Below are 23,025 nucleotides of genomic sequence, written 5' to 3' on the forward strand. Positions count from 1 at the left end.
TAAAACACGAAAATAAATCTTCGGCCAACGGATAGCCAACTAAACTACACTAGCTAACAAAACATAAGTACATGAGGTAGCACCCGCTCCTTACCTGATGTATTAAACAAACAAACTCTAACGTGTTGTACAGTGTAGGTCACGTGACATACTGCTATTCCTCCTCTCTGCGTCTGGAGAGATCGCGGACAGCAGTTCACATATCAAAATAATCAAATAATACAAACTTAGGAAAACATAAATAAGAAAGCAATCGAGGAGGCTAGTAACAACACAACACAAATCAAACAAGAAAAAAACACGCCCCTCCTTCCTCTCGTCACTTCCAGCTTCTTATAGAAGGAGAGTACTGATTGGCTCCTTCAGGAGAGAACGTCATTGGCTTGGTAAATCATGATTGACATGAAGTTGAACCAATCGAAGTGGACCTAAAAATAAAGGACAGCTCAGAAGAAACAGGAAGGGAAGGTAAAAGAAAACAACCAAAACGATGCAGACGTAACACATGCAATCGCTCAATCACTGTTTCAACCGTGGAAAGACGTCAGTAAAACACATGTAAACAATGTTATGTAACGTCACATTTACCTCAGAAAAACCATACCCAGTGACCATAAACTTGTTAGTCTAGAAAAATTTACTTTAGAGAGGAGCATTTTTCTAAATATATGCACCATATTACATATTAATTATAATTTTTAATGTTCTTCAATATTTAATGTATGTTTGAATAAATCTGGCAAGTTTTTATAACAGCCAGCATTTAAATATTTATATTTCATTTAACTTTATTATTGTAAAAATAAATGTGTAATTTAAGTGTTCGTATACAAATCAGTTAATTTTTACTTTCAATATAGTAGGCTAATGAAGCCTAGTGGGCTACAACTGACTCCCATAGTTACAGCATTAGTTGATTTGTTTTCCTTGAGAAATTTTGCCATGTATTGTACCTGATATCCAAAATAATCAATGAATCAAATCAAATCGAATCGAATTACAAGCTTGTGAATCAAAATTGAATCGAATTGTGAAATTTGTGCCAATACCCAGCTCTAACTTGAACAATGTAAAAATGAACAGCACTCTAAACATTTCTTATTTTAAAAAAAAGATTTTTATTTTTATATACAGTATAATTGTGTTTCAAATAAAAAAAGTATTTACCTTCACCTTCTTCTTGTTTAAAATCATTTACATAAAAGGAAACCTCGAAATCGTGGCCCTAAAGGTGTCACGAGCCGAGGAAAAATTTGGGTGCACCTACATTTTTGTGCTGGTGCTCCTATATAAAAAAGTTAGGCGCACCAGTGCAACCAAGGCAAAAAGTTAGTCTGGAGCCCTGAGCATGTTAAAATTGTCACTTTTTAATGGTGAGCAAAAACGTTCAGACGTGCTACGCAAAATGCGTACAGGTTGGCAGGTCTGCTCTACAGTCATTTATGTCCATTATGTCATTACGTCCATGTCCATATTACATTATGTCCAAAATGTCATACCAAGTTTGTTAGATATATATCGTACAGTGTGATTTATAATATTATAGAAATGCCAAAAATTGCAGTCTGTAGCAAGCATGACAAGCGGGAGTCAGAAACAGAAAGTTGCGCAGCGCTGTTGTTTATCAGTTTTTCCATGAGCGCCACCTACTGTCAGAGATTGACACTGCATTTACTGACATTTTTTTGCATTGGTCTGAACAGACAAAACTCATGTGAATTTTGTGCCGAACATTCGTGTTAGTGTGAAAATGTCCTGTCGCTCATCGTGTCTGTTGGGAAACTAACTTAGAAAAAACATGTTTCTCAGCACAAAGATGCGCTACTGTGATCTCAGACTGTGGTGATGTGGTTTCTCCACTGTATGGATCTTCATGTGTCGCTTCAGGTCACTTTTAAAAGAGAAACTCTTTCCGCACTGATCACACGTGTGCGACTTCTCTCCAGTGTGGATCCTCTCATGTGATCTCAGATGTGCTGACCGACTGAATCTCTTGTCACAATGTGAACACTTGTAAGGTTTTTCTCCAGTGTGAATCATCTCATGTGTTTTCAGAGATGATGGCTGACTGAATCTCTTGTCACAGTGTGAACACTTGTAAGGTTTTTCCCCAGTGTGAATTCTCTGGTGCAGTTTTAAACACGTCGCTGTTATAAAAGTCTTCTCACACTCAAAGCACATGTACTCTCTCACACCAGTGTGAATTTTCTCATGCGTACGTAAAGATTGCTGCAGTGAAAAACTCTTTCCACACACAGAACATGAATGCGGCCTCTCCTTCGTATGAACTGTCAGGTGTGTCTTCAGGTGTGACGACCTAAGAAATGTTTTGCCACATTGTTTACATGTGAACGGCTTCTCTCCTGTGCGGATTTTCATGTGTTCTTTAAGGTGTGATGATTGACTGAAACTCTTCCCGCATTGATCACATGTGTACGGCTTCTCTCCAGTGTGGATCCTCATGTGTTGCTCAAGACTTGCTTTGGTTGTGAGACTCTTTCCACACTGAGTGCAGGTGAAAGATTTCTTGGCTCTTCTTTTCTTTAAAAATGTCTTTTTAGTCTTTGAGCGACTCAAAGGTTTTCCTCCCGGTTGGACATGATGTTCCTCCTCCTCTTCACTCAGTTCTTCACTCTCCTCCTTCACTTCACTCAGTTCTTCACTCTCCTCCTCCACTTCTCTCAGTTCTTCACTCTCCTCCTTCACTTCACTCAGTTCTTCACTCTCCTCCTTCACTTCACTCAGTTCTTCACTCTCCTCCTTCACTTCACTCAGTTCTTCACTCTCCTCCTCCACTTCTCTCAGTTCTTCACTCTCCTCCTTCACTTCACTCAGTTCTTCACTCTCCTCCTTCACTTCACTCAGTTCTTCACTCTCCTCCTTCACTTCACTCAGTTCTTCACTCTCCTCCTTCACTTCACTCAGTTCTTTACTCTCCTCGCTCTCTTCCATCGGGTCTGACATGAAAGAAAAAAAGATTAAATTTCATTTCATTCATTACCACTTCATTCACCATGAACTTGTTCTTTTCTTTTATTATTTTATGCAATCAGAAACCCTCAAACCGGTCGCGCTTTGTATCTCTCTGTGCAAATCCTTCCTTCCCGCTCTGCCAGAAAGCAGCTGTCATTTACTGATGGAAAGCATGACAATAACCGCAATGAAGCCGTATATTGCCGAAAAGCACATGTTGTCTTTTTTAGGAGCAATTTGAATGGTTTTGATAGGACCCGGTGACAACGCAGTGCTGAAGTGCCAACTAGTCTCTCCCTATGGAGGATCCCTTTACCACTCTACAGATAAAGCGTTGTTGGGAAAATGCGTTTCGCGAACCTACCCCGAAGTGACAAAATAAAATAAAGGAAAAAATAAAGGAAAAAATAAAGGAAAGACCAGTACTTTGTTTAGGCTTGGTCTGTAGGGAATTACAAACCTGCGCACATATATTGAAACGCACATAACTATAGAACCAATTCTTAATGCGCATGTGAACGTCATCAGCGTTTCTCACAGGTTCGGGTTTAAAGTCTGTAGTAGTAGTAAAATCTTTATTTGTCCCTTTACAGGGCAATTTAAGTAGCTTCAACCTCACAAACAAAAAAAAACACATCACAAACATTTACGAAAACACCACAAACCCCGGGCATTTATATGATTCTTCATATAACTACTATTAAAATTCATGGTACCTTTATCTTTGTTTCAAATAAGTATTTACACTCATAATTGCATTTGAAACAAAAGACCTAGAAGCTTTAACTGTCCTCCACTTGGGCACTCTATATCGCTTTCCTGAGGGAAGCAGTTCAAATTCTAAAAACAAAATGTGAGATGTATCCTCTAGGATAGTCAAAGACTTCCTAAGAACATTTCTCTCACACAGAACAGACAAACCCAGCTGTACAGATCCTGTAATCTTTGACCCTAAATTAATAATGCGCTGAAGCTGGGATCTACTTTTAACATTTAATCCATAAAACCAACAAATCATAGCAAAGGTCAAAACAGTTACAATAAAAGATCTATAAAACATTATCAATATAGATTTATCCACTTCAAAGGACTTAAGCTTCCTCAATAAATATAACCGTTTGTGTGCTTTCGATATAATAAGATTTGTATTTTTCACCCACCTAAGCTTATCATCAATTAATGTACCCAAATACTTATATGAACTGACCTTCTCAACTTCTTTACCCGCAATAACTACTTTAGATGGAGTTCCGACAGAATTATAAAATTCTATAGTCATATCCTTAGTTTTGGAGACGTTAATTTGTAAATGAGAACTCTCACACCAATCCAAAAAATATTTCAAAATGGGCCCATGCTCTGTGTCACCTTGCTTTAACAGACTTAGCACCACTGTGTAGCGACTGGGCTATTTGAATCATTCGTTCGTTTGATTCTGAATTAACCAATTCGGACTCTGTGTTCTTCTAAGCACATTCCTGTCCAAAATGTTCTTTGCTAAGCTTACCGAAGCTTGTAACCTCCTGACTTCAAAGATTGCAAATCATACGCCAGGCTCCAGAAAGACTGGAGCAAATGGACTTTCGTGACACTTTATTGTACCTTGGAGGATAAACAGTCAACATCTTTCGTTAACTCTGCAAAGTTCGGCATTCCAAACCCCCTTCCCCCTCTCTGGACCACAGAGAGATAACAAAACCTTCTCCTGCTACGTGACATCACACCCCCACACACACACAAACATCCTTTGAATTTAACTTAGAACTTAGAGATATTCTTTTTGATATACAATTCCATTATGCATGTGATTAGTTTTGTGTTATTCTATAGTGTGATTCCCTAGTGTGTAGTTTTGAATTCTAAGCGGGTATTTTAAGAATGATACACTATATTTGTACCCTAACTCCCCCCAGACCATAAAATTTTATGGTCCTAACGGAATGTCGACAACCCAGGAATCTCACTGAGATCCTGGCAGGAGAGCAGAATTAAAGTGTTCATCCTAGATATTTTATATGTATAACCATTGAAGAAATATGCAAACCTGAATGTATTTTCTCTTTTCCACGATTGTTCTTCTCTGTGATATGTTTTTGTATTCTTGTAAACCTTAAAGGAATAATGTTTCAGAGGTGCACACTGTTGCGAATTCATAGGTATATGTCATGTGGTCTTTTTAAAAGTCCAATTTTCATTCCCACTTGTAAATGCACATCACATTTTAGCTTAGTCTTATTCCCAGTTTGTTAATCGAACTTTTAATACTTATCTTACAGAGTAAGAAGGTACTTCTAGGCCGTAGCTTTTAAACATACCAAATTTGGTCTTGAATTGAACCTCCATATACCCGTAGGAAAGATATGGATACCAAATTATGATAAAATGCATTTTACTGCAGTTATAATTGTTTAACGTAGAAATGGCATGATCCTAAGACTGCCATAAAACATGCAAATCAAACTCGTAGTGAGACAAAGAACTTTTCTCCCGCCTGGAATTTCGCGTTCCAATTGGCTCAAGCCCAGGGAGGAGTGAAATTCCTGTGCCCTAGAAAAGCGGTTACACTCCGCGTTCCGCTGAGTTCTGTTCTGTATTTCCTTTCGTCTTGTTTTGTTCCTGCATTTTCACGAACCCGCCTCGTCAGCGAGAAGACCTTATGGCTCCCTTTGGGAGCGTTTTCAATTTTCTTTAAGTCTTTTCTTTATTTTCGTCTTCGGACTCCACGAAGCAAACGCAGCAGACAACTTCAACTCAAAGAGAAAGACTCTTTCGAAAACCCCGCTACCGCGCTCACCAGAAGACACGAGAGCGCGAGCCCTGCTTTCTTAAAGAAACACACGCACGCTGGTCTTAGGACACACGCATGAACTCTGCGTTCTTCAGCAACAAAGAGAACCATTTTGCAAGATAAGTTTATTGAACTTTTAATGTGATTTGATTCCTTGCTGTCTCTCAAAAGGTTGCCTGTGATTTTGCCATGCAGAGATCATCTCGGTGATCTCTCTCATCCTGAACTTTAGTTTCACTTTCTCCCTTTCATCCTCTCCCTCTCTCATCTGTTATCCGTTTGGTCTTGTAATGTTTTCATCCGTATGTTTCTGTTGTAAATATGTATTTACTCTGTGTATACTCGTAGTTTCAATGTAGTATTAGTCTAATTATTAAATTCCATATGTCCTTGACTGACTCTGTTTTAATTGCCCATGTTACTTAGTCCCTGAAATGTTCGATCTTAGCTATATGCTTTATCTTGGTACGATTTAAGTAAGCTAATTTTACAAACATAGAAAGTTGTCTTTTCAAGGCCTGGAAAAGATACTCTTTCTCGTGTTTGTAAGAAGGATAATTTTCCTTGAGAATTAAGTTAATCTTACGTTCAAAACAGATTGTTTGATAACTAAATTAATTCCATTAAAGTTATCCCATTACTTCGAGCTGAAATAAGACTATTTGATGTATTAATGACGAACCATAACCCGTTATGGTAATCATTCATATATCAATCTAGTTCAGCTGCGATAAATTAATTTAACTGTAACATACAAAATATTAATCATATTCATGATTAATTATTAAAATTCCCTATAGATCATTTGAGCTAATATTAATATTAATGTACAACCCATTGTTGCTACAACTGTATCATCGGCATATTTTATAATATGTCTGTCTGGATATTGACTTCTGCACCTATCTGTATATAAAATAAATAATAAAGGTGAAAGAATACAGCCTTGGGGACAGCCCACTGAAGAATACAGTTCCTGTGAATGTTCTCCATTTACCCGTACTATTTGAGATCTTCTGGTCAGAAAATCTAAAATCCAGGCCACCAAACCCTTAGGAACATCAAATTCAGAAAGCAAACGTTCAGCTAAAAGAATTGGTTGAATAGTGTTAAACGCTGAAGAAAAATCTATAAATAATAAACGAGCATGATGCTTACCGATATCCACATGTTTATATATGTAATTTAAGAGTGTCAGAGTGGCATCTTCCACACTCCTATTTCTCCTGTAGGCAAATTGTAGCGGATCCATCAGCTGACTAGTATGCTCTACAAGCCAAAATTTTATAATTCTCTCAAAGCACTTCATTAATAATGATGTTAAAGAAATTGGTCTAAAATCGTTCATTTGTTTGGCATTGGTCTTTTTAGGAATCGGTACAATAATGGATTTTTTCCACACTGAGGGTACTGTTGGATTACATTTTTATTAAATGTTTAATTTAGTTAGTATATAAACTGAGAAAGTGATTACTGAGTTTACAGCAAGATATTCCTGCCCGACCTGGTTTTCCTTTGTTCTCTAAATGAGTCAATTCCTGAGACTCTCACCCTCACCCTTTGCCCTTATGCATTTCCTGCCCAGTAAGCTCAATGTACAGCTGTGCTTTTGTCTCTGTGATCATGTGAAGATATGGGTGATACCGTCAGGCTGATTGGATCATTTGAGTGGTTATGCTGATTGGATTGAGACTGCCGGTCTGGGGGGGGGGTTCCTTAACCTGTATACTCATTTACATGCTTTGTTCAGAGTCTCCACCTCTATGTAATCCCTCCCCCTTGGAATGTATATAACTACAATGCATACTGTATTAGAGTTAGATCATGTTGGACGTTTCTACAGCCGCGTACAGTGGAGTTCTCAATAAAGAACAACTTCTGTTGAACGCGATCCCGACTGTCTCACTGGTCTCTGCTTCGAACAAAGAAAACTTTACAACAGATGGTGCCTTGTGACCCGGATAGAGTTCCAGCTTCTTCACCTGAATCCAGATTGAAACAGCAAGCTCAACAAAAGATCTGCTTTCCAGACTGCATCTTTTGGAATCCAGAGCGAAACCTCTAGCTAAACAAAGACTGCCAGACTGAATCTTTCCAGCTTCCTCCAGATTGAAAACTTCAAGCTCAAAGATCTCAACAAAGCTGACTGAGTTCCAGACTGAATCTTGAAACTTCAAGCTCAAAGATTTCAACAAAGCTGACTGAGTTCCAGACGAAATTTTTCTGTACAACCAACGATTCGGTGAGTTTACACTCCATTCAAAGAACCAATGCAGACCAGTACAAATGTTTTCCTCTGCGCCGTTCAGAGAAGTAGTTAACAAACAGCTGTAGAGTTTGGTTAACTAAAGATAAGCCTCTAAAAAGTTTTCTTTTAGAGATGAAATTGATCCTCTGTTGTTGACAGGGAAGATTAACAGTTACATGTTAATATTATGTGTATGCTCTTGCTAGAGAAGACCTATCTGTAAGCTAGAGAAAGTTAGCATCAAGTGCTAATAGTTGGTATCCTTTGCTTTAGGCAGAGAAGAATTAGCTTTACGTGCTAGTTATTTCTGTTGATCCTCTGTTCTTGTCAGCAGGGAAGTTAAGTGTGGTAATTTGGAAAGTTAACAATAGTTAAGCTGTGTTAACAAGTGTACCCTCTATTGTAGACAGTAGAGAGAAGTTTTAGTGTTTGTTTGTGGTAACAGAAATTCACAAAATGTTTAGGAAAAGTACTAGACAGATTACACCTTTTTGGACAGATAGTGAATTCAAGTCTTTGTTATCAGAGCACATGGACTCAATCGTGACTGAGGAAGTCAGATTGAATTTAACAAAGAAATTTGGCATTGATCCAGTCAAAGTTTGGTCAATCGAAGATTGTAAGAAGGTACTAGGAGAAAGTATTCGCAAGAACAGTGTCAAAGGCATTATCTTCTGTCACAGAGAATTTAGTTTATCCATTGTACAAGAACAAGCTCGTTGTATAGATAATTTGAAAGAACAGAACAAAAAATTGCTTACTCAAGTGTCCTGTTTCACGAAAACGGTGGGCCTCAAGGCCTCAACCAAATGTGACTCAGAAAACCAACAGTCAGATGAAAGCTATCCTGATTTACAGTCTTTTGATAGTACAGAGGACAATGTCAATGCAGATGTAAATGCAGTTGAAGTGTGCGTAGCTAGACAAAAGCCTCAGGGAAAAGGTGTTGATACAGTTTCATTTGCAACCCCCATATTGCAGCCACAAGCAGTCAAAACATCTTTATGTCCTAAAGATATTGAGAGAATTGCTGAAAGTTTGCCATCAGTGCAAAGAAATTTTTCTGAGTTTAGGAGAGAGTTGTCCAAAAAGATGCGGCTCTACGATATGTCTCTAGCTGAAGTCACTCAGCTAATATCACAGATCTTGACTGAGTCAGAATTCAATGATTTTGAAAGTGCTGTAAACAATTCTGAGTTTCAAAATGCCAGAAAAGATGAATTGAGAGATGGAGTTTTGAAAATCCTAAAGAATATCTTAGGACCCAAAATCGATTGGTCGAGAGTTACTAGCTGTGTACAAGAGAAAGAAGAAACTGTGAGTGAATATACTGAGAGGTTCTGTCAGGTAGCGGTAACGTACAGTGGAATAGTGGATGATTCCGAAAGTGTGTTAGCTGACAAAGGAGCTCTAATCCGAATTTGGGCAGATGGTCTTGTAGCTGAGTACAGAACAGCCTTGCCATTCCTAGATATTACGTGGGCTAAAAGAACTCTCAGAAGTAACCTAGAAAGTTTAGCTATTTGGGAAAGAAATTCTGATGTCAAAGAGAGAGTAAGAATTGCAGCAGCATCCATTAAGGTCAACTCAGAGAAGCCAAAGAAACGCAAAAGTCCTAGAGAAGCCAGTTGTTCTTACTGTGGCAAGCATGGACATTTTGGAAATGAGTGTAGGAAAAGCAAAAAGAACTTTAAAGATGTAAATAAAGTTACTCAGCTTCTGCTTAGCCTGCTTGATACTCTGAAGCAGCCTCTCCCCTCCTCATTAAACTCGTGGGGCAACTTGATAAGATGTTAACCATTTAGGCTGTGATTGCTTAATCTCCCCAGTAACTTACAACAAAGATGACCGATTTATTGACTGTCACAGCCTTTGTTTGGGGGACATTCAGAAAACTCACAGCCTTAAAATATTATACCACAGAAATATTCCAGTCAGACCGCCATGCTCTATATGATGTCTATTAAGACTGATGTTTCACTGGAGAATGAAAATGTGCCAATTTTCTCACACACTGTACAGTGTGTACACAACACAGGGACAGAATAGGACACGGTTCAGTGAGGGCCCTGGAAAGAACTGACGCAACAGGCGTCGGGGGCCAATCCAGGGTGAAGACAACCTCATAGGCCTTTCCCCATTTAGTCCATCCTTACCTCACTGGTCCATAGGTGTCAAATAAATTAAGAAATAGGGAAAGAATGAAACGACAACAGTAGACTCTGAAAACGATAGAACCATAGTGTTTAAACTGCTACAACCGTAGTGTTTTGAAGAAATACTGCTCTCTGTTTTTCTGTTTTCTGTCTTACAGTGTGCAGATAAAACTTGATGTTCTTTTCCGAGATCCATATGCAACGACCGTCTCATCTGCGTATGAAGCCCCAACCTCAAGAAGACAACCAGACCCACTGCTGAACGAACTATCACAAAAGAAAATGAAAAATACACAACGCAGAGAAATTCACGGACCCTAAATTGCATGTTTTGTTTCTGTGTCAGCATGCAATTACAGATGAACAACACAGAGCAAGTTATATGTGCCTGTAACTTACACCAGTTACAAGAATGAACTTTATAGTGTATAAATTTGTATTTTTGTGAGAGTTATTAGAACTCTCAAAGGGGGAAGTGTTGGATTACATTTTTATTAAATGTTTAATTTAGTTAGTATATAAACTGAGAAAGTGATTACTGAGTTTACAGCAAGATATTCCTGCCCGACCTGGTTTTCCTTTGTTCTCTAAATGAGTCAATTCCTGAGACTCTCACCCTCACCCTTTGCCCTTATGCATTTCCTGCCCAGTAAGCTCAATGTACAGCTGTGCTTTTGTCTCTGTGATCATGTGAAGATATGGGTGATACCGTCAGGCTGATTGGATCATTTGAGTGGTTATGCTGATTGGATTGAGACTGCCGGTCTGGGGGGGGGGGTTCCTTAACCTGTATACTCATTTACATGCTTTGTTCAGAGTCTCCACCTCTATGTAATCCCTCCCCCTTGGAATGTATATAACTACAATGCATACTGTATTAGAGTTAGATCATGTTGGACGTTTCTACAGCCGCGTACAGTGGAGTTCTCAATAAAGAACAACTTCTGTTGAACGCGATCCCGACTGTCTCACTGGTCTCTGCTTCGAACAAAGAAAACTTTACAACAGTACTCTCTGTAATTTCAATGAGGTCTGAAAAATGAAATGGCTAATATCACAGAGCTGATAAGCACAGCTCTTTCAAAACTCTCCCACTGACTTTATCAGGCCCAGGGCTTTTATTTTGTTGGGTAGTCTAGCTTTATCAATTTGCAGATATTCCTCTGTTTTCAAACCAGAATAAAAATCCCTACTCATTTTATTAAAATCATGTGTATCGAATCGCCTAAAAAAAATCATTAAATTCATTAGCTATCCCTCCCTTTTCTATCCTAGACTCAGTCAAAGTAATTTCAGTTGATTCTTTATTATTTTTTTTTGCACCAGCCATTACTTTTATTTCTTTCCATGCTGACTGAATATTAGGGCTGTAGTCAACCAAAGAAATGCTTAGTCGACCAAAGTCCTGTCCTGCACAACGATTAGTCGACTAAAAAAAAAAAAAGACGCGATGTTTTACATTTTGATTGAACATTTATTAAACAATTCTGCCGTGCAAAGGCAAAAGACCGTAACTTCGTTTTTGGTCGAAAATGAGTTATTTATATTTTTGGCACATTCAAGACCTCCTTTATCATGTGGATGAGTATCTTGAATCAATTCCGTTGTTTTTTCGAGAAAATAATGAGTTGTCTTAACAGTAACTTCCAAAAGCCCATGAGAAACAAAGGCAGAACACCGTAACATCAGTTACCGCTCTTTGGCTTTGTTTTGGAACGCTCAAAATTGAGTTACGTTGCTCTGTCTTTGTTTAGCCGCGCGTCAATATGAAGTTACTGTGCCGGTGTTCTATCAGATAATGCTACCTACCAGATTGTACGGTGTTTTGCCTTTGTTTTAATGTCCATTAAAATTACGGTGTAGCCTGTGTACTTTGTACAGCTACCGTTCTGATGTCCTCAGAGCTTTGTCCTGCGGTCAGAACATTTAGTATGGTCTACCCGCCGTCGACAAACGTGCGATATTGATCGCGAAGAGTTGACCGAGAAACGTTACACATTGCCGTATCAGATGAATACAACCAATAATTAAAGCCCCGCCTCACTCAGTTCGGGTACTGGACCTGGTTGAAACATCTAGCTGGCAGATTGCCAAAACTTCGCCGGCGCCTTCAGCCCCGCCCTAGACGCAGTCGAGCCAACGCTGGACTAATATATCTATGGAGGTATTTTGTCATGTCAAATGTATTAATAATGCCATCAGAATGCAACCAAAGCACAGGATAGCAATAAGTAGATGGCTATAAATAATTGTAAATCATACAAAATAAATGCCATGATCACTAGATTTTATACAGGTGTTACTATAATGATTTTGTTAATGGTGATCAGCAACCAAATAGTGATAATGTGGAAGTTACTGCCTTTTGCCTTGGCATGACTTCTCACTTTTTGCTGACAATACAAAGGCAGAGTACAGTAAGTTTAAAATAGTGGTCAAAAGTTAAGTTTGAGCTCAAGATTTTTTTATGTAAATAATTTCCATTACTAAAACATCTATTTGCCAGATTTCCAGTGTCCTACCTATAATTAATTTGACGGGACAACTAAAAATCTTTAAAGTCATTTTCCTCAGTTCCACACTCTAGTGACTTAAGGTCTTTTGCCTTTGTAGGGCAGAATTGTCATAGAGCATTTATAAAACAACAACGAAAAAACATCAATAATACATAAAACTATAATAATAATACAATTCTTTGAAAATTAAGTGATTTTTTTAACTGTAAAGTGAGGAGCTCTGTCCTAGGTCTATAGTGACAGTCACAATCGCGCACCTGACCACACCACACGCTACAAAAAATATAACTGCTAAAACTGCCAAATAGTGAAAAATCCTAACAAAAGCTCTCGTTTATACAGGCTGTATATTCTTCTTTACTTTCAAAAGCTATGGGTTAACTTTTGTCCAGCCGATCTAGGCATTTTAAAACAAACACACAAAAAAAACAAATAGCCTTAAAAACAATCCTAATAATAACAGGCTGTATAGTAGGAAGGCCTATAGGTTTATTTTCGTTTTGTTACATTATTTAGGCTATTTTCAAACGCGTCAAGTGTACAAATAAAAACAAAAACATAAGAAAACACGATCTATTGAGTCAGCATAATAAAGCCGGTAAGGCTACTTATGGTGCGTCGAATAGCGCGTCAGGCGCGAGTGATTTCAATGCAAAGACGCGCGTAAAAAATTCCTGCGGCGCGAATGAGGCGTAGAGCGCGGCGCGGCAGATCTGCAGGCCTAGTCCACCTTTTTTATGTTGTGGGCCAAAAACACTAACATGTCCACATTCTTGGGTAAAAGACAGCTCCTCGACTTGTTAACAATAAATCCTGCTTTGGAAAATATGCGCTCTGCAGGAGTGGAGGTTGCAGGGATGCAGAGCACGCGTTTGGCTGCCCGAGCAAGTCGTGGATATCTCTCCTCATTATTTAGCTATCCTCATAGCTTGCACTCCACAGTCTTGTCGTCTTTTTTTGTAAAATGCAGCCAGACAAAAGAAAGCCAAAACAAGTAGCGTTCTAACTGAATGAATACAGCAAAACTACCTATATTCCTTACTGAGCGCGAAGCAGCAGTGCAGCCAGCCACAGGTGCGGTTCACGAGTGTTCTACGTGGTGCGCTAAACTGTGGCTGTTACAAAATTTAAAGTTGGGGATAAAACATAGGCTAATTATATTTAGAATACAGTAATATATAACTGCTTATAAAGGAATAAATATCAAGGAGTAAATCAATGAAAATTTCTTTATTGGTAAAAAAAAAAAAAAAAAATGCAACTGGTCGACCAATGAGAATGTCAGTCGACCAAGACGGCATCGACCGATTAGTCGACTAAACGACTAAAGTTGACAGCCCTACTGAATATTTCCCTTAATAAACTTATATTTCATTTTTGCCCTCCTAATTTCTCGTTTTACTTCCTTATTAACCTGCCTCTTTTCCAAATCTGTTCCTTGGTAAAAAAAAAACGTTTCTTCTCATTTAAAACATGTTTCAATGATTTTGTCACCCAAGGCTTATTATTTGAGTAGATTCTTACATTTTTCCTAGGTATCACAGACTCTTCACAAAAGTAAATATAAGAACTCACAACATCAGCTAGGTCATCATTGTCTACACATGAAGTTTTAAAAATATCCCATTCAGTCCGATCAAAACAGTCTTGTAACTGTAAGATATTATCATCAGTCCATCTTTGAAATGACCTAATGACCTGGCCTTGTTCTCTGCAACACTGGTTTATAACATGGTTGCAAAAGGACTGCATTATGGTCTGCACAACCAATTGGGGGTCTGGAAAAGGATCTATATGCGTTTGGTATTGACCCATAACATAAATCAAGTGTTTTTTGATGACGTGTGGGACAGTCAATATATTGCTGGAAATTTAAAACTCCTTCCAAAGAACATTTGTTAAAATCCCCCATAATAAAATGGGGAGCATCCGGTGAACGCAACTGATACCGCTGCACCACCTGACTGATGATATCCGTTGCCTTCTGAACATCAGACTTCGGGTGAATATATACCACTGAAACAAAAAGTTGCTGAAATTCTCTTGGCAAATAAAAAGGCCGGATAGATACAGTCAATAGTTCTATATCAACAGTACACATTTCCTCACGTACAATCACTGTCTTTGCCCATCGATTGTTCACATACAAACAGACACCTCCTCCTCCAAAACTAACTGTGTAGAGAGAATGGTGTCGCCTTAGCGGCCCCTAATTTAATAACAAATGATCGTTGCGACGGAAGCAAATCAATCAAAACTATCTTTAGCTGGAAAATAACTTTATTAAAGAACCGCTTTAACCCTCTGGGGACCAAGCTGTTTTTGGGGTCCTTGAGATGTTCTGACATGCCTTGACATTTGTGCTTTTTTTCAGTTATTTATAAACATGTTAATGGCAAAGGTGTAAATTCACTCTATATAGCACAAACAGGGCTACCATAATATGCGAGCAACGTGTATGTAGATGTTTGTATTTTTAAGAGAATAATGTTTATGCGTGGTTATTGGAAAAAATTAAAATGAAAGTTGCTGAATTAAGACCACAAAACACATATTAAATATGTGTCCACAAGACTTTTGACTAATGGATGTTGTCCCTTTGAGTTCTAGCTTCAAAATGATGTAAAAATAGTCTTGCTTTATCGTTCACAAAAAAAAAATACATTGATTTAAATGGTGTAAAACAGGTTTTGCTTGGAAAGCCAATATGCGAGGGGGAGGAGTAGTTTACACCTTAGATTATGAATGTCCCACCCACTCTGCATAATGACTCTGCATAATGAGCCATTCATTCAGGTGTGACACTGACTGAGCCACAATGCAAGGACAAAAGATGTATTTAGAAGAAGACTTATATTGACCATTTAAGATTTCGCTTACATCTCTCTTGTAAATATGTTTTGCTATTTTATTAAAAATGTTACAATTACAACAATAATTACAATTTCAACAATATTTCAAGTGTACTCTTTCTTTGTAAAAAAAAAAAAAAAAAAAAAAAAAAGATTATAGGCCTACATTTTATCATATGTATTCATTAGTTTGAATATAGCCAACATTGGAACATCTAACATCTTAGTCTATGAATTTATTTTTGACAAAAATAGTATTTTTTTGCAGTTTAATACGTTGCTTATACAAATACATTTTATTTCAACATATTCCAGTCGATTTTTACTCATCTCAGTAGGCTATAGCAAAGCAGTTTATTCTTTCACACACAGACGCGCGATTCATATTTAGGCTAAACAGTCTTTACAAATATGTCCCCTTCATTCATCTCACAGAAAGGCGAGTCATATTATAGAAATGCGATTCATCTTTTTGCGGTTTACATAGGCCTACACTAACGTTATTCCATAACGTTATTCCACACGTGAGAAAAGAAAACAGCCTACCTCACTCCTCAGCGGAATCTGCTCCTCATTTCAGGAGATATTGCTCCTCATCAGCACTGTTCTGAGGAATCTTTTCTCCATAAGGTAGGCTATAATGTCTCACTCGCGAGGAGTCGCGACGCGCTTTGTTTACAGCTGATGTGGGCGTTTCACAGCTCTGAAATAGTTCTCAGAATTTGCATTTGAATAGCATGCGCTCTCCGGGGAGTGGTCACATTACTGTGAATGAGCTCCTAATGAGCTCGACAGGAGTCGCTCTCTTTTTATACAGATTACAGAAGCTGAGAATATTTGTTTTTTATATAAATGACTTCATTTAAAAGATGCGATCTCAAGCTTTATGCCCGTGGGTCTGTTTGCCTGTTTGACTGAATTTTCGCGGAGTTATAGATCATTTTCGAACGCGTTTCAAATGGGAGTTTACTGACAGAGAGAAGGCAGAAATCGCATCATGTTAATTTTTCTTTATTTGTCAAAAAGCAAAACACTTTATTTTTATTGTGAGTATACAGAAAAAAAATAGAAACTGAACAGGATCGATTGATGTATTACACGAAAATGAAAGATCAAAATTAACAGAGCATTTAATGTTTATTTTCATTGCTAAAAAAAAAAAACGAGCAAAACGCGCGGGCGCGTTTGTGGTCCCCAGAGGGTTAAAGCAAAAACAATCTGTTACCTTAAATTATATGTTTATCTCTGTAAAGCTGCTTTGAAACAATTTACATTGTTAAAAGCGCTATATAAATGAGGATGACTTGTAACATGTCACCGTGCAGCTCTCAAGCCAGATGCTGTGGACAGGCTGGTGTTTTTATCACACACCTTGAAACGCATGTAGATCCAAAGAAAAGGATCAGTTAATGGCAAAAAATGTTTAAGCTGCTGAAAGCCTGTTTTCTCTGTTCTAGTGACTTTTATATTATAAAGGCTATTTTACCTTTTAGTCTTTAAATCGTAGACTAATCTGATTATCGTTATCGGCAAAATCCCCAAAAATATTGAGATAATATCTTCATTGAATATATTTATTGATATTTTTAGATATATTTTCAGATATTTAGATATATTGAGATATATTTTTGTCAATATCGCACACCCCTACATTGATCACATTCATCAACCCTGTTACCAAGGTTATTATAAGAAGAATATCTATAATTATGAATAACTTGTATGATATTTAACAAATACAACTTCACCAGTAACTTAGTGTTTACTGATTATTCCTAAAAAAAATATCAATTTAGTAATCTATATTGAAAATGACTAAAATTCTGGTAATGTTGTTGCAAATTGGGAACCAGATATAAATGTAAAATAAAAGTTAAAATAGTATTTAGCTTGATCTGATGTTGACAATCAAACATTGCCATTAACTGCATTTCTGAAAAGTTTCAGTCTGGATTCAGGCCGCATCATAGCACTGAAACTGCGCTCGTTAAAATCACAAATGATTTACTCTTAGCTTCTGACCAAGGCTGTATCTCAATATTAGTTTTACTTGATCTTAGTGCTGCGTTCGATACTATAGATCACACAATACTCTTAGATCGACTACAAAATTATACTGGTGTTCAAGGACAAGCATTAAGCTGGTTTAGATCATACTTATCTGACCGCTACCATTTTGTCTATTTAAATGGAGAAAAATCGATCATAACTCCAGTAAACTATGGAGTGCCGCAGGGATCTGTGTTAGGCCCTCTGTTATTCTCAATATATATGCTGACACTTGGAAATATTATAAGGAAACATGGAATTAGTTTCCATTGTTATGCTGATGACACTCAAATCTATATTTCATCACGGCCGGATGAAAACGCTAAATTATCCAAATTGACAGAGTGTGTTAAAGATATAAAAGACTGGATGACGCGTAATTTTCTCTGGAATAGCCTTCCTGATACTGTTCGTTGCTCAGACTTAAAGACGCATCTCTTCAGCCAGGCATTCATATAATATTTTTAATCTTACAGTTAAATCCGGTCTCTAGTTCATAAACGCCAGAGGAGAACTTTTTTCTGGTTCCTTGCCACTGTTGCCTTTGGCTTGCTCAGTTGGGGATATTTTCAGAATATTAATTTATTTTTATCAATCAATAAATTCCACTAGAAACAAACCTTGTTGTATTATTTTAATTTAATACTGTGAAGCTGCTTTGATACAATTTTTATTGTGAAAAGCACTATACAAATATACTTGACTTGACTTATAAAACTGTCTCAAACCTCCCTTTACTGACCATTTGTTGAAAATAAACCCAGAACATCCTGTACCGTTTCATAGTTTCAAATAACCGAGTGCCTAAACAACAAAAATGAATAACGGAATTAAATACAGATGGAATCGTCAGTAATGAATGGACTGAAATTGCAAACTAATTTAATAGATTCTTTATCCAATCAGCTGAGGAATTGGCTGACAATTTTCAACCAGTACAATTAAAATACCTACTGAGAGACCAAACAACATCTTTTTGTATATAAGAGGTAGACCAGAGTGAAACTACTGAAGATTTTAGACAGTTATGGCAATCTAAAGCCAAGGATAACTTTGGCTTGGATACGGCTTTTATAAAAAAAAAACAGTTCTCTCCTCTTAATGCCAGTTACACATGTAGTTAATGTATCCATAAGAGCAAATGGATTCCCTCAGCAATGGAAAACGGCTATTATAACTCCAGTCTTTAAGTCTGGAGCATCTGACCAGGTCTCGAATTATAGACCGATTTCAATTTTACCTGCACTCTCAAAGGTTCTTGAAAAAACAGTTGCCAAACAACTTGTTGATTATCTTGAAAGTAATCATCTTCTACACGCCAAACAATTTGGGTTTAGACCACGGTACAGAGTTGGCAAACTGTTACCTCACTGAAATGATAAAACAGTCATTAGATGAAGGTAATGTAGTGGGAGCAGTATTTCTGGACTTGAAAAAAGCCTTTGATACTGTGAACCACGAAATTCTTTAAAATAAATTAGAAAATTGTAACTTGTCACATGATGCAATAACTTGGTTTAGATCATATCTAGAATGATCTGCAATGTGTTAAAATAAATTCCACCCAGTCATCGATTCAAACTTGTCGAATCGGAATTCCACAAGGTTCAATTTTAGGCCCTTTACTTTTTAGCTTATATATAAATGATCTTCCAGACAGTTGCAAAAGGGTTAAAAGCCAAATGTATGCAGATGACACAATTACATATGTCTCAGCAAAAAACCCTCAGATTGCAGCTGAGATGCTTTCAAAAGAACTGGATGGTGTATCACAGTGGCTCCGAAATAATCATCTGACCCTGAACTATGATAAGAAAGTCTCTATGTGCTTCTCAATAAAAAGAAAGGTCAATGAAAATTTTAGAATAAAGATTGATGAGAAGGAGATAGATGAGGTACATGCAGGGCCTGAAATTAACACCCGACCACACGCCAAATGCGGGTGAATTCTGCAATTGGCGGGTAACACTGTCAATCTACCTGCCACATTGGCAGGTAGCCAATGAGAATCGACCCTTCGCGGGGAGTTTGATTGACGGCGATCTGGCCAATCATAATCCGCCGAATCCGCCTTTTTTTGTCCGACAAAGCAGTCAGGAGAGTTCAACGTTGGATGATTTGAACTTGAAAAAACGGAGTGTAGAGTAGACCTAGGCTACTGACATCTTTCCGCAGTTAAAACTACATTCCTTCTTATGTTCATTCATGTTTATTTGATGCTATAATAAATTAACTAGAAAGAAGAGATGATCAGTTCACGAGCAGCTTTAACTGAGGCACCACAGCGATCTGTCAAGACACATTACAGAGCCACAAAACGGTATTGTCTAAATTTCTTTAAAAATGACCAAATTTTAACGTTGAGACTTTGTTTAATATCAAAAGTAACCTGTGGACTGTCTTCTCTGTCAGCGTGTTGTGTGTCTCTGCTGCGCAATGTGTTTTTCATTGCGTGAGATCATGGTTTGGCGTGAGCGCGGTGTAGCTTGTCGGGCATAGCAACAGTAACTAAAGGGGCCTTTGCGTTTTTTTTTTTTGCAACTGTTGTTCTTTGACATTTAAACGAAGTCAGCCATTTCGTTGGATTTTAGCTAAAAATGTGGCGGCACATTACTGGAGCATCTGTGAAAGCAGCGCAGTTTGAGTGTTTCGGAACGTATATGTGATCGGAGAGAAAGATGAGGCCCTTCTCTGACTACGTTTGAATGTGTGAGTTAAGTATTAAACTGTTGGTGAGGTGAGATGAGATGAGATGAGATAATGCAACGCTGACATAGGCTACAGTACAATGGCAGTTGCACAGATGTTGGGAGTTGGGACCGGTGAGAAAATGTCCGGTAGCCTACCCTGTAACTTTACCAGTAATAACAATATTAATTTAGTTCTGCTTAACGGTCCCTGAATGCTGTAACTAACAGCTGCCCAGCGATCAACACAGCCGCGTGTGATTCGTTTACATACGAGCTGCACTAGGTCTATATCTGTATTCTAAGAGTTAATACTTGTATGGATCTCGTTAATAACTTGACAGCACTTAAATGTGTATTCTTACAAGTCAAAGAACAAATGTTTGTGCAATTCCTTTTTTTCACCTTTTATGAGGCCAAAAAAACAACAAAAAACTGGCTGGTAAAAAGTCACTGTGGCGGGTGGATTTTTAAATCCACCCGCCACAGTGGCTGGTGGTCAAAAAAGTTAACTTCAGGCCCTGGGTACATGAATTAAAATTTCTAGGGGTTACTTTAGATTCTCATCTTAAGTTTGATAGTCATGTAAAGAGACTGTGCAGAACTGTCAAGAAGACAAATTTAAACTGCTTCCGATTAATAAGACAATATATACCCATTATGGCAGCACAGCAGTTTATGCATTCTATGATATTTTCTCATCTATCATATTGCATTACTGTTTGGGGACAGGCCAATCATTATACCATTATATAACCATTATATAAACAGGCATTAAAAGTAATGGACCAGAAACCTGTAAGATGGCAACATTGCCTAATTCTAAGGAAGCATAATATTTTGAGTTTTGACAATTTTGTAAATTATTCATTTCTAAAACTACTTTTTAAGTGTGTGAACAACCTTGCACCAGAAATATTCTGTCAACTAGTAGTGAAACAAAAGAGCGGAATAAGAACTAGAGGCACAATAAGTGGAAACTGTAAAATATGAATGTTTCTAACATGAATGTTCTTCAGCCTCATGAATGAATGAAGAATAAACACCAACCTCTTTGTTCTTCAGGATCTTCAGTGTGTTTCATTCTGCAGGGTTCTGGATCACTCATGTTCTCACTGTCCTCTTTAATAAACTCAGTCTTTGCAGATTTCAGCTCTTCCTGATGCTCTGATGCTCGTCTTCACTTGTTTTCCAGCATTTATTGGAGAATTGCAGTGGGAGGAGCTTCACTGATGACGAATTTTCAGGAGATCTAATAAATGAGGTAAAAAACAGGAACTATTGTCATGAAATAAAGAGTGTTTTCAGCAGATCTGTTAATATTGATGAGCCTCAGACTATCAACACTCATTCAACAAGCCATTCAGGATCATCAGCAGATCATCTCACTTTATTCTGAGCGTTTGCTGTTAGAAACACATTATTTGAGTCAGGATACATGATAAAAGCCTGTAAAACTGCTCTACAGATAAATAATTACAGAAGCATAATATGTACATTTGAATCTAAATATACAGGGTGGGCCATTTATATGGATACACCGTAATAACATGGGAATGGTTGGTGATATTAAAGTCCTGTTTGTGGCACATTAGTATATGTGAGGGGACAAACTCCTCAAGATGGGTGGTGACCATGACATATACTAATGTGCCACAAACAGGACTTTAATATCACCAACCATTCCCATGTTATTACGGTGTATCCATATAAATGGCCCACCCTGTATATTTAGATTCAAATGTACATATTATGCTTCTGTAATTATTTATCTGTAGAGCAGTTTTACAGGCTTTTATCATGTATCCTGACTCAAATAATGTGTTTCTAACAGCAAACGCTCAGAATAAAGTGAGATGTATCCATATAAATGGCCCACCCTGTAGTTAGATTTTATGACAATCACGAAGTACTTAAATCATTAAAATATTACATTTATGTGCGCTGAAACTGATAGTGATCATAAAACGTTTAAAAAATAAAGAGCATCACAAAGCACTATTGTTCCAAGAATAAAGCGCTATTCATTTACAATATTAACATGTAAGAGTTGATTTAAATGTCTGACGTTGCTCATTATAGGCTCAACGTAAAGTAACACAGTATCAGTATAACACTTGAGATCGTTTCTCATCAATTCCCCTCACAAACCTTAACTCTTGACATTCAGTAACAATTATTCTCATTCAAACATCGAGACAATCACACAAACGAACACAAACTCCCTCAGGTCTGAATGAACTCAACATATTCTCCTCATGCTCGCTGCTGCTGCACTAAATGTTTATTTCAGAAGGAAGACGCCAGAAAAGACGCACAAGTATCGCTGTGATCGATGAAAACACTACAGAAATGAGCCTGTCGCTTAATTAAACTGTATAAAGTGTGTGTGATGGTTGTGTAAATATGAGAAATACCGTGAACTGCTCTCCTCACCTCAGAAGACTCGAGGCTGAAACTCTCAATGAGGGAAACAGTGTTGCCAACTATTTCCAATGGGAAAGTAGCGAACGCATTCTTCTTCTTCTAGTGGAGTTTTTATGGCGGATGGCAAACCAACTCTCGGTGCATTACCGCCACCAACTAGACTGGAGTGTGAAGCACTAATAAGCGTTTAGAAATTAACAACTTTAACAATAGAGTGAAGAAAAAATTATATATATAAAATTTTATATTATTTTAAACCACTATATATTTTATCTTGTTCTGCATGCATTTTCAATAGGCTCTCCATATTAATACAACACCCAATCTTC

The 23,025-nt window shown here is 37.6% G+C and overlaps 2 protein-coding genes across 3 annotated transcripts in view; both read right to left on the reverse strand.

Moving 5' to 3' along the window:
* The window catches only part of LOC311094449 (uncharacterized protein), a 108,173-nt gene that overhangs the window by 30,940 nt on the left and 54,208 nt on the right, over positions 1–23,025 (reverse strand). The gene's annotated exons all lie outside the window — the stretch shown is intronic.
* Positions 1,106–22,797, reverse strand: LOC311094906 (uncharacterized protein). Of its 2 annotated transcripts, none has more exons than XM_084133113.1 (3): positions 22,706–22,797; positions 21,320–21,521; positions 1,106–2,957 (listed from the first exon to the last, which is right to left on the reverse strand). In XM_084133113.1, the coding sequence occupies exons 2-3, from the start codon at positions 21,375–21,377 to the stop codon at positions 1,822–1,824; spliced, it is 1,194 nt and encodes a 397-aa protein (XP_083989239.1). In that variant the 5' UTR covers positions 21,378–21,521; positions 22,706–22,797; the 3' UTR covers positions 1,106–1,821. The 2 variants fall into 2 exon arrangements, with proteins under 2 accessions (XP_083989239.1, XP_083989238.1); XM_084133112.1 differs by having other exon boundaries at positions 22,687–22,756.

This window comes from Abramis brama, assembly GCF_963993115.1.
Source record: "Abramis brama genome assembly, chromosome: 1".
Lineage (NCBI taxonomy): Eukaryota > Metazoa > Chordata > Actinopteri > Cypriniformes > Leuciscidae > Abramis > Abramis brama.